Below are 12,728 nucleotides of genomic sequence, written 5' to 3'. Positions count from 1 at the left end.
GTGTGGGAAAAGAATTCCCATCCCTGGTTCTTTAGAATTATGCTGGTCTGACTGTAGTCCAAATAAAATATATAGTTCTTTAGAATGATTTACTTCAAATGCTTTGAGAAGTCTGAAGGGAAAGCAAGTTGGGAGAATACTCATTTCTGTTTAGTCCATAGGCACCAGAGTTGAGCTATGAACCTCTAAGTGCTATCTTGGGTTAAATCTGTGAAACATCATGAAAGTCTATAATATTTTAAAGCATTAAGAATTCTGTGCAACCTGACATCTTTTTAATCAGCCAAACACCATCTGTGCTGAATCTGGAAAACATCTTCATACCTATATATAAAACTACTTCTTCCTTACTATCATTCCCTTCTATCCTATTCCCTTGATGTGTTCAATAAAATTCTACAATTTATTTGTTAAACTTCGAAAAAGCTTCTTGCATGGTTATTTGAGGTAAAAGATGGGGAGGGGGATCACCTCAGAAGAAAAGAAGATCTTGGGAAAATTAGGGAATTTTCTTTGTCCTTGGGAAGAATGCAGGTGGGAGTTTTACCCTTCATGATCCCCTACCTTCACAGATGTGAACTGTGATCTGAACTTCTAGACTTATATACTTTTTTAAAAAAAATTAAGCTATAAAACAATATAATATAGAAACACTTACCAAAGCTGGAAACCAGAGATTTTTCTTTTTATCCACATTTACACAGTCTACACATACAACATTTCCTAACAATTCATCAGTTTGTTTCCTGTCATCTTCATCATCTTCACTTGAGGATGATGAAGATTCTTCTTCTGGGCTACAAGGAAAAATTAACCATATAAATAATAATTCAGAGATAATAAATTACAAGGACTTAAAAATAATCAGAAACAGGTACAATAATCTGAAATGCCAATGGCTTCAAGGCCCCTCTGTTTTCTCAAAACACAGAAATCTAACCCAAATATATTCTCAATACAACAATGTCACTTCTAAGAAATACTATGTGGACAACTATCCTGTTTAAGCATCTGGTGATTCAGCCAAATTGTCAGCTGATCTGGGAGAGTATCACATGAAGTAGACAGTGGAACTAGATAAATATCATGTGGGCAAGCCTGACCATTAGATAGGAAAGGGGAAAATGGTGTTGTGAAAGTTGTCATGTCAGGGAGCAATTCTAGGCCTTTCCCACATGCACAGCTTATCAGTGATTTTCCCAGGGGTTAAACTTTGTGCCTTGGTAACCATTTCAAAAAAAGTAGCATTTATTGGCAAGATCTATTGTAAGAAACTCACCTGGAAAAGGGTCTAGTCTAAGACGATGGGTTCATCTTGAAATGGTGAGGGGAAAGATGCCAGAGTGGGAACTGGTATCTCTGCCTGACTCTTTCTTCCAGGCAAGCAACCATATTTATTTAAATACATTTAAATCCCACAGTTCCACAACTCTCTACAGCTGTTACTTATATGTATCATTTGATTAGATTAAGCAACAGGGTTTTCTTTTCTATTTGTTTAACTTTTCTCATCCTGCTACCCTCCACTGTCATCTCTTGAAATATGGTAGCAAGGTCCACCTCTGAGCACTATTGCAAGTTTGGTCAGGATGGAAAATAAAACCTCGCAGTTAAGGCTCTGACCAGAAGGACTAACTAATCCTAACCTTAATGACCCTTCAAGAGACTTGCAAGATATATCTGTTATGTAATTACTTGAAAAGAACTTAAACAACATTTTCAAGAGTACTACTAGTAAGGGGCGGGGGCAGCATGGCACAGCCCGATCTTGTCAGATCTTGGAAGCAAAGCCGTGCTGGTACTTGGAAGGAGACCACCAAGGAAGGCTCTGCAGAGGAAGGCAATGGCAAACAATCTCTGCTTCTCAATAGCCTTGAAAACCCCTTGCTGAGGTTGGCATAAGTCAGCTGCGATTTAACTGCTCTTTACAAACACACACTAGTAAGACAAATGCCATGAACATTTACATGTACCTGCCTTACAATGTACCAATCCATTTACCATTCAAAGTCACTATTGGCTATTAAGACTGGCAGAGGCTCTCCAAGTTCTCAGGCAGACATCTTTCCCATTATCTGCTACCCAGTCTTTTCAACTGAAGATGCCAGAGACTGGATCTGGAACCTTCCGCATGACAGACAGCTGCTCTGTCACTGACTCATGGCCCCTGCTTGAAGCAAGGCAGCCCAATTCTACTACCAGCAATACATGCGGCAAACACAAACACCCTTCCTAAGACTAGCCATGCAAATCTGAATCTCTCTGCTGCATTGCTAAACACAATCTGCACTGGCATTAGGAGTTCAAGGCCATAGCTGCCATTCTTTCTTGTGAGACTAGACCTCAGGGCCACCTAATGAAAACCACTGGCAATAAGTTTAAGGATGACAAAAAGTACTTCTGCAGGGATTTTGCTACCATAATGTACGGTGTCTGCCATGACAGCTAAATGGAACCTCCAGCCTCTGAATGCAGGTTGCCGAGAGACATGCTGTGCTTGTGGGCTTCCCAGTTTGATCCAACAGACCAGCCCTTGAAATGGGAAACAAGAGGCCAGTAGTGTCCCTGCCCAATCCTTTCCCAACTGTGCCTGCATGTAAATTGCTCCGCATCCATGCATGAACTTCACAGCAGCACCTTCTATTTACATTTCAATCTATTTTAATTTTTTTAGCCAATACAAAATAATTTGTTGACAATAAGATACTAATAGCCTGGAGAACAATTAATAATAACACTTACATGTGATTAGACCTCCTTCCTCTGTTTGTTTTCTTTCCTATAACAGGAGTCCCAAAATGTTCAGGGTTGGTAAGTGGGAGCTGATCTAGTGTCTGTTGGTAAAAGCATTAGATTTATTAGCATTTATTATTGGAGATATAATGGTACAAAAAAAGCTGGAGAATATTTTCCCATTTCTTCCCCCAAGGCCTTTTTTCATTTTTTCCTGATGGAAAATGTGAAAGCTGTGGTGAAGCACTGAAAGGAAACATATTTAAAATATTTTCTCCTTCAGAATGAACAAAATGCTTCTTAAGGCAAATTTTCTCACACTCAAAATGTATAACATGAGAAGTTTGAGGTTAGAATTTGTTTTTTGCCTTCAGTTTTTGTTTCCTGCATATCAGATAACAAAATTAAAAATGTGAAAATTGGTGACAGCATAGCAAATCTTTCTCAAGTACAGAGAGAATTTGCAATTATAATGATAGAAAATGAAGATACTTATATTTATACATACTTTTAAAATTCCATAAATATGCCAAATAGTATAAATTCATATGCTAAAATGATGCCTTTTATGTTGTTCAATCAGTAAAGTAACTTAGATTTGACAATAAATTAAAGTATTGTATATATTTGAATTTTTCTCAAAATTTACATTTTTATACCCATACACACACCCAATTTCCCCCTCACTGCTTCAGCATTCTCAACATTTTTGTTTCTCTCTTAGTGCATGAATTTTTGCACCAACAGACACAATATTAAAGAATGAATTAAATTTCAAACTGAACTTTGGAACAAACTCTAATACTCAAAAACTGCTTATTTTAAGTACCCTATGAAACATTAGCCGTTTACAAGCAGAGCTACAGTCATTCCCATCCCCCAAAATTTAACTCCACCCCCTCACAAATCAAGATGCTCTGCTCTCTAAGGCAGGGGTCTGCAACCTGTGGCTCTCCAGATTGGCCATGCTGGCAGGGGCTGATGGGATTTGTAGTCCATGAACATCTGGAGAGCCGCAGGTTGCAGACCCCTGCTCTAAGGCAACAGCTGTTCCTTTCAGGAAACAGCATCAGTGGAGGCAGTGTGGTGGGAAAGATCAGCTTTCTAGGTGTGTAGGGAAGCCAAAGCATCCAGAGTTCCATTTTGGAGTAAACCTGAAACAACAGATTCTCATGCTGAATGGTGGTCACTTTCTATTATTTCTTAAAGAAAACACCACCAGCAGATACATACAATGTGGTAAGAAAAGGCATATGAATCCATACCGAATTGGACTATCAGAACTAATTAAGAAGAGTGTATTAGCCTAGTTATCTGATATTTAATAATTCTCTGAGTCTGTACATAGGCGTCCACAGGTGTGATCAGTTTCCAATTGACAACTGACAGACTTTGGAATTCGTAGACTACTATGATATGTCATGGAAATAAACACAAACAACAGGACAATAATTTCAGGAATTAAAGAAAAATTCACTTCTCACTTGATACTGCAGTGAATATGGTCAAAGCAATTTAAAGAACTATCTATTGCTGTAATTACCTTGTACTAATGAGTATTTATAGGATTCAGCAGTCATCAGTTACTTTGTATTTGGTCAAGGGAGCCAGTGTTGTATAATGGTTGAGTGTGGGGGCCTCTAATCTAGAGAACTGGGTTTGATTCTGCACTCTTCCACATGAAGCCTGCTAGGTAACCTTGGGCCAGTTACCGTTCTCTCAGTACTCTCTCAGTCCACGTGGAGGCAGACAATGGCAAACCACCAAACATCTCTTGCCTTGAAAACCCTAGGTTGCCATGTCAGCCCTAGCCTGGCACTTTCTACCACCACATTTGGTCTGATTTCTGTATGAATTGTTGCACCTGCAACATTCAGGTTATCATCCCTGAAAAAAATACAACTTTTGTTAAATCATATATTTTATAAATAGATAACATCTTCTTATGAAATGTCCTGTTTCCCATTTTGCAAAACGCTGCCCTGTAGTAAAAATTATGTTGCTTAAGTCATGGTCACATAATCAAATTACTTCAACAGCAAGTCTAAGGTCACCTCAACCAGAATAATGAATTTCCTGACAATCCATGTTATATTCCAACGTTTGCAGCTGACTACTATTTAACTAGTCATATGTACACTGTTTCTACAATAACTAGATAAACCTGAGAAGGCATGCCAAGTTGCTGCAGCACGACTACAGAAAATTCACATTTGTGAACTCTGTGGATTTGCAAAATATACTTATAATTAATTAATTAATGATTCTTACTTCACTTTCAGCAAAGTGTCTCTCTCCTTTCAGACAAAGTGAAGAACGTCTAAGGGTCTTCTCATCTCCATCATCAAATACTGTTACCAAAAGTGAAAGGAAACACAAGTTAGAAAGGCAAGCTTAATTTGGATGATACAAATTACTTCAACAGTTATTGAAGTTTAAGTTCTGCACGGAACTAAATGTACTTCAACCACAGTTATTACAACCCATCAGAACTATGTTGAACCCATTTACAGGAAGTATGTTCATAACAATATATAAGCTTAAAAGACAATAGGCTGGATTCTCTGAATCCATTATACTAGCACAGAGTTCTTTAATGCAGCTAGTCTGTTAATTTAGTTTCCCCAGAGGACAGCTGCCCTCCTAACAGAATGGATTCACAGAATCAAACCCACTGACAGACATGTTTCTCTTCTACTTGTCTGCCTTACTGAAACCAATTATTGTATCTACTAAGAAGAACCAAATAAGATTTAATAGGACTCATGCCACACTGGCAAATGATATTCTATAGAACAGAGGAAGAATAGGAGAACTGAAGGTGTGAGGATGTGGGCCAGCAACTACCAGCACAAAGGGAAGGCTGGCAATGATTGTGGCTGGCAAGTTAAGACATACTGAGTTCACTTTCCCCCCACTTCCTGCTGAGGCCTCACACTGGAAGGGGAAGTGATGAATATTTTCCCTGATCCATTTTCTCCATCAGGCCTCTTCCTTCACTCTCCTGTCTTTCCTATGAGCAAACTCTGTGGAGCCCCAACCAAATCCTCCTTAGATCTGGGCTGGAGGAGCTTAAACAGTTCCTTATAGTCCTTGCAAGACTCTATCCCTTTCATTGTGGGGAGCCAGACAATCCCAACTGCTGCCTCCCATCCCTAGAAAAGACTCAGAAATGGTTTGCACACCCCTCTGGCCAACTATGCCGTGACCTCCTCCATAGCCTGACCCCATCAGGCACCACTGGGCTGTGAAAACATAGCTTTGTTTTTTGACCAGCTAGGGTTTAAAGGCATGGCACTGCTATCTTGCCACCTACTTCTGTCACCCTGAGAACGCCTGGCCCTGCACCAACCACCAACGTTGCCACCTCAGGAGCTGAAGGCAAGCTCCCTGTCCCCTTCTTCCCCGTCTAGAGCTGCACCCCACCCTCCTTCCCTGCCTCTGAGGTGTTCATGGCAAAAGATATGGGAATGTGATGCACAATGCAATAACATTGTAATTAGTCTGAAAAATTATCTGTAGATAATTACAGAAATTTGGACCCTGATCCCAAGGACTGTAAGGTTAAGACAATCTATACAGTAGGGTTTCTGTATCTCCCTTTCAAGAAGTAACTCAAGAAGAAGAGTCAGTGTGGTATAGTGGTTAACCTAGAACCAGATTCAAATCTCCACTCTGCCATGGAAGCTTGCTGGGTCATGTTGGCCAGTCACACACAGTCAGCCTAACCTACCTCACAGAGTTGTCATAAGAATAAAAGGAAGGAAAGAACAATGGAAGTTGCTTTGACACCACAATGGAGAGAAAGGTGCAGTATAAAATAAGTAAATACAAATAAATTAACAAATTCCCACACCGACTAGCAAAATATACCCACAACACGTCGAACACTTTAAAAGCAGCTTCCAATACAGTGTGGAAAATGTAGAATGTCTAGAACTGTTCAGGGTAATTTTTTCTGGCCTTTAATTTTTTGACTGGTGAATGCAGTCAGTTTTCCTTACCTACAGTATACCAACTCGCATCAGTTAATTTGTTGATGACAGCCTCCTGGTAAATCCCATCAGGGTTCCTTACTTCCACCACAGTTCCCACCTAAAACATACAAGTCATTCAGAGAATTTTCAAGGAAACATTCAATTAAAAACATTCAATTCAATTAAAAACATCCAGTTAAATATATTGTTCAATTTCTATTCTGAAAAAAAAATTAAGTGGCTAAATATAGTTTCTGGAAAAAAAGATCTGAAAAAAATATATAGTTTCTGGAAAAAAAGATCTGGGGAAAAAAAAAAACACCCCAAACAGCAATTAGCAGGAAAAGGTGGAAAACTAGAAGTAACATCCTTGAGAAACACTGACTTTAAAAATGTACAGGGTAGGTCCTGTGAACCATGAGTGAAAGGTGCTTGTGGTGACAAATCTTCCCCTGCCTTCTCCTTTCCCTAGAAGCTCCCTAAGAGCTGACAGCAATTCTGGAGGCTGCAGTTACGAGGAAGGGAAATCTGGTAAAATTGCCCCGGCTCCTTAGATCACTGGAAAGTTTGCTCCATTGCACTTCTACCAACAGAGGGAAAGTAGTGGAATGATCTCACCCATTCCTCTGCAGCCTCCTGTGTCATGCAGCACTTCTACAAGGCTCCCTCACCCCCACATGCGGACTTTCTGGCAGACTTAGGGAGATCCTGAGGGGAAAGGGAAGGTGGGAAAAGATCTGCTTCTACAAGCAACTTTTGTACTTTCTAGAAACAAAACCATAATTTTCAAGCTAAATGTTGGTTGTTAATGTAAAGTATGTCAGTTGTTTTGGCATTTTTAACAATAGTCTAGTAGGTGCCAGATATTTTTTCACAAGATACTGCATTTATAACATTCATCTTACATCCTACTAGCATATGTCAGATTTTATTTTTTGTATCTATTTCTGCAGAGATAATATTGTTGGCCTTATAAGACACTAACAGATGTTACACATGTGTATGTTTCACGCAGGGGAAACAGGGGAAATATAACAGAAGGTACACTGTATATAAGTGTATTCTCAGATTTTGAAGTATCTTTTTTAAAAATCCAGTTGTAAAATTATGTTTTCTCATGACTATCCAAAGAAGTCCATTTGCTAAGTACCTCTGAAAAGTGAGTAAGGGAAGCAAATTCTCCTTTCTTCTCAAAGTTCATTCTATATCAAAGTTAGTGAGTACAAAGATATCTTGACTGTAATAATTGCTTTTAAGGAACTAAGTCGGGTAGGGATGGTTGGGAGCTGAAAAGAACACTAAATGTGGCTCTTTTAGTTCTTATAGGCTGAGTTTCTGAGTATCTGATACAAATTTTATAACTAATACTCTTGAAATTGTGCAGTATTGATAAGACAGTAATTACACACATATGGCACAAATCCTGTATGTGCAATACACAGAGAAGTACCACTGCTGTTTCTATACTCTTCAGAATAAAAATGACCGGAGATCTGTGAATTTATCCACCATTTCCTGGACTGTCTTTGCTCTAGAATGCTCTGCTTGGGTTCTAGTACTTTGGGGACATAATTAAGTAGGCACTAGGACCCAAGCAGAGCATTCTAGTATAAAGATGGTCCAGGAAATGGCAGATGAATTCACAAATCTCCTATCTTTATCCTGAAAAGAGAATACAATCTGGCATATATACCATTTATTCCTCCCAAAGATTGTATACCTGGACTCAACTCCTCCCACATACTTTTTCAATCTGCATGCAAACCACCATACTACTTGCTTATATATACACTGTACAATGTGTAGTTTACAAGGCACATGTTATATATAAAATTATCAATGTGCAAGTTTGAAAGATTAACACACTTTAGCCTGAAAGTTAGTAATTCACAAATATCACCACACAGTAACATTTTTTACATAATTACAACATCACATTCTCACTAGAAATAATATTTTTATGAGAGTCAGCCTGCCCCCATGATTTTAAAAAGTCAGGTTTCCAACTTTTACCCCAGATGCTCCTAGAAACCCTTAAGGAAATTTTGATCTGCCTAGTACCACTCTGCCTAGTACCACTCCTTGCCTCCAGCAGATGGTGAACAAGAGCTACTGACTGAAGTTGTTCTAAAGAACAGAGATCTAAAACAAAAACTAGATGGAACTTTATACTTGTGTGTCCGAAAATGTATGAACTAGTACGTTGCCATTTGAACACTTCTGTTACCTCAGAGATTAAAGAATCTCTGTAAAACCTCTACTTTTACAAATAAAGCCAAGTGGTTACGTGTGCTTAGTGTAGAGGCAATTTATGCCCACAATTCTCTTTTTTGTAATTCACAGTGATTTTATCACACGCTGTATGTAAGGGGCACACACACTCACACATCAGCTTTATTCAATTCTGATGAGCAAGGCAAGAAACATATACCTGAAGAGACTAATGCTGCAATAGTCACAGAAATAATCAATGCAGTAGGGAATGTTTGTTGGCAAGCATATATTTCAAAAACTGTACATCAGATGAGGATAAATAATTTTAAATGTTGATTGTTACACAACTACTTGTCAAGCAAAAAAAGTGAAAAAGTCATCAGATGGTTGCTTGTGTGAAAGGTGTATAATTGCGATGAAATTTGCAAGTTTTTACAAAAACAATCGAGGATCAAGCGCACACACATAAATGTGAAAAGGGAAGAATAAAGTAACTTTTGCTCTTCCCTGGCTGTGATCTGGTCAATGAAAACTCTGCCAGCATGCATCCCTGCTGTGCTTACTAAGAATTTGGTTACTCTGACTGGGAAGGGTGGGATCTTGCAAGGTGTTGAGCTTCCCACCTTCAGTGAGGTTCAGCTGAACCTTACTGACTCAGTTAAGAATAAGGGTTATACTGGATTCAGCATTACTGCTGGAGGAGCAAGTTAATGCAGCTGCAAAAACCCCACACTCTCTTCCAACTTCATTTAGCTCAGAAGACAGGCTTCTACTTTGACCTGGCTGAGCTGACCACCTGGATCTATGCCACAGTAACACTGAAGCAAGACTTATTGGAATGCACTCTACATGGATTTCCCCTTGATTTCAACCTGGAGACTCCAATCAATACAAAATGACACAGCTTGGTTATAACTGGGACCTAGGCAGAGCAGGCAGATTACATTCATTCTGTAGAAACTCATTTGGCTGCCCGAGTTCAATTCAAGGGACTAGTTATCACACGCAAAGCTGTTCACAGCCTTGAACCCTGATAACCTGCCATGGTCCACCAGTTTACTTTACTAGCTGAGTAAAAAATGCCTTTTGTAAAGTCAAGGAGTACCTGTCTGATACGTGAGAATAAATGAAATTGTAATGCAATGCTTCACAGTATAGTATGGATTGCTTTATATCAGGGGTCCCCAAACTTTTTAAACAGGGGGCCAGTTCACTGTCCCTCAGACTGTTGGAGGGCCGGACTAAAAAAAACTATGAACAAATTCCTATGCACAAATGATTGTAAAATGTTTGATTTCACCTTTCAGCCATTCTGTCACGGTCTATTTTTAGAACAGTGACCAAAGTATGTCAAGTACAGGGTGGGCTCCAAATATTGTTGGGGAGGCTGTGGAATACCTTCCCCTGTAAAAAAAAAAGCAGAACTTTCCCAATGAAGCATTCCATCTAACCCAGGATTAGGTATCTTCCTGGGTTCTTCCTCCCTAGCAGCCAGCGAGCGATTCACCAGCCTGGCTGATGCCAATGGGAGTGAGGCGGAACAGAAAGCCTGAGAGCAACACATGGAGTAGCCAAGAGGGAAGGGCGGAGCAGGAGTTGCCACGTGTAAGGTTTCCAACTCTGGGTCAGAAAATTCATGGAGATTTGGGGGTGCCATCATGTAATTGCAATCAACAGCCGTTGGGGCCGGTTCCTCCTCTCCCTCGAGCCCCCACTGCACATGAATGGAGCCATCGCCGCCATGCCTGGCGGGCCGGATACATGCCTTCAGGGGGCCACATTTGGCCCCCGGGCCGTAGTTTGGGGACCCCTGCTTTATATGTTTCCAGTTGGTAGCTAGAAGATTGCAGTGTGTGATAGTCAATGGCTTTTTCATATCAAGTGGTGCTTAGGTACAAAACAGGATAAAATGGACAGGAGCTAAGGAAGCACCACTATAATATTCACACATTATAGTGCTATGTGGGTGCCCACAGAAGTGCCTTTAATCTGAAAATATAAACTGTTATCAAATTCATAGTAGTGGGTAAGGACAAAAACCAAAATTCAATAGCCTGGTTTGCTGTGACATCATCGGGGATTGCTAAGAAAGTATTTTTCAGGAGGTTGTCAATGGACTGTAGCTTCCTCAAGAAGTCAGTTACATCTTGTAAAAAAACAGGAGTACTAGTGGCATAAGACCTGAGGTTGGAGTCCATACAACCATATACCCCTACAGTGAATGGAAATACTTCAGAGAATGGGGCATACTAGGTCACCAAGTTCGTGACTGGATTCACAACTAACCTTTTTATTGGTTAGTCTACAAAATGCCACTGGACCTTTGTTATATTTTGCTACAGTGATTAAGGTTGCTACCCCTTTGCAACCATTACAGAAGCATGCATCTAAGAAGCACATGTTGTGTTAAACAAAAGAAGAACAGAAATATATGTAACAGGGATTGCCAGAAATCTAAGCATCCCATTAAAATTCAAAGGAATGTTTATTCTGATATAACTTTTTTCTTATTCTTTTACAGCATTTATTTCAAAGGGGGAACAGTGTCTGTTAGAAATCTATGAGACATATTATTATTACTACTACTACTACTACTACTACTACTACTACTACTACTACTACTACTACTACTACTACTACTACTACTACTACTACTACTATACCGCCCTACCCCCAAAGGGCTCAGGGCGGTGAACACAAGATATATAGGCAGAGCACAAATAAAACGAACAAACGACCGGAAATACCTGATTCAGTATGTGTTTATTTAGTGGAAACTCTAGCAGATATTAATGGGACACAGGGCTAAATCAGACAGCACAGAACTCCCACGCTTGCTTTCTTTTTTAAGAACAGGTGTGTAGGATGCCAAATTCAGATCAGGTTCATGGCATGAGGGGGGTAAGAGTTTTAAGCCTCTCCCCACTCCTCAGCTCTGTGTTTTCTGCTACGAAAAACTGGGGAGATGACACAATTAAATCCTCTCTCCTCCAAATCAGGGGCTCACATGCTTACATATTATTTAAAAAACAAAAACTACTTGAGATATATACATGGAAGTGGTTTTAAATAAGGATCCAACAATAGACTAACTAGTTCCACAAAGCCCCCAAAGGGCTGTTTGTCCTTTCGCTGCAGCACTTTCTGTACTACAAAGCTTTTCAAACTGAAGCAATTTCAAAAGAATATTACAAACTTCTTTTGAAATCCCTTTCAGTTTGAAAAGCTTTGTATTGTAGAGAGTGGGATCCAGCTAGTCAATGGAGGAATAAAAAGAAAAAAAAGAAAGAAAGAAAAAGGCCAGCACCAGTCTCTTCCATTAACCCTAGCTGCTCCTTAGATCAAAGCCTTAGGCTTTTTGGTGCTTCACCACAAGCACTACAATGTTCAAAACAGTGGCTAGAATAGCAAGAGCTCCACATTGCACTGCGTGCCATTCCTGAGGGTCCATGAGAGAAATGGAAGTTAGAAAATCCCTGTGATCAAGTGAAACATCTCATGTGGCCTTCTAGATCCAAATTCACAAATTTCTAGTATTCTCGTTATCACATATACCATACCAGAAACAAGTACCTATTCTAGTACTTGGAAGTTAGAAAATCCCTGTGATCAAGTGAAACATCTCATGTGGCCTTCTAGATCCAAATTCACAAATTTCTAGTATTCTCGTTATCACATATACCATACCAGAAACAAGTACCTATTCTTAAATTCTATAGACTAGAAATCTCAACCCAACTTTGATACTGTGCAATTTATGATCTATCTAACTAAATTAGGGGTCTGCAACCTGCGGCTCTCCAG

The 12,728-nt window shown here is 39.6% G+C and overlaps 1 protein-coding gene across 4 annotated transcripts in view; it reads right to left on the bottom strand.

The window, feature by feature from the left end:
• The window catches only part of ARID4B (AT-rich interaction domain 4B), a 118,350-nt gene that overhangs the window by 55,153 nt on the left and 50,469 nt on the right, over positions 1–12,728 (bottom strand). For all 4 annotated transcript variants that reach the window (XM_048485794.1, XM_048485804.1, XM_048485813.1 and 1 more), the window contains exons 5-8: positions 6,738–6,828; positions 5,005–5,084; positions 2,743–2,834; positions 659–797 (exon numbers count right to left, since the gene is read on the bottom strand). In XM_048485794.1, the coding sequence (XP_048341751.1) occupies positions 659–797; positions 2,743–2,834; positions 5,005–5,084; positions 6,738–6,828 (402 nt within the window). The remainder of the gene's footprint in view (positions 1–658; positions 798–2,742; positions 2,835–5,004; positions 5,085–6,737; positions 6,829–12,728) is intronic.

The sequence above is a fragment of the Sphaerodactylus townsendi genome, linkage group LG01, assembly GCF_021028975.2.
Source record: "Sphaerodactylus townsendi isolate TG3544 linkage group LG01, MPM_Stown_v2.3, whole genome shotgun sequence".
Classification (NCBI taxonomy): Eukaryota; Metazoa; Chordata; class Lepidosauria; order Squamata; family Sphaerodactylidae; genus Sphaerodactylus; species Sphaerodactylus townsendi.
The sequence above is the reverse complement of the archived record's forward strand: the minus strand, read 5'-3'. Positions and strand labels throughout refer to the sequence as shown.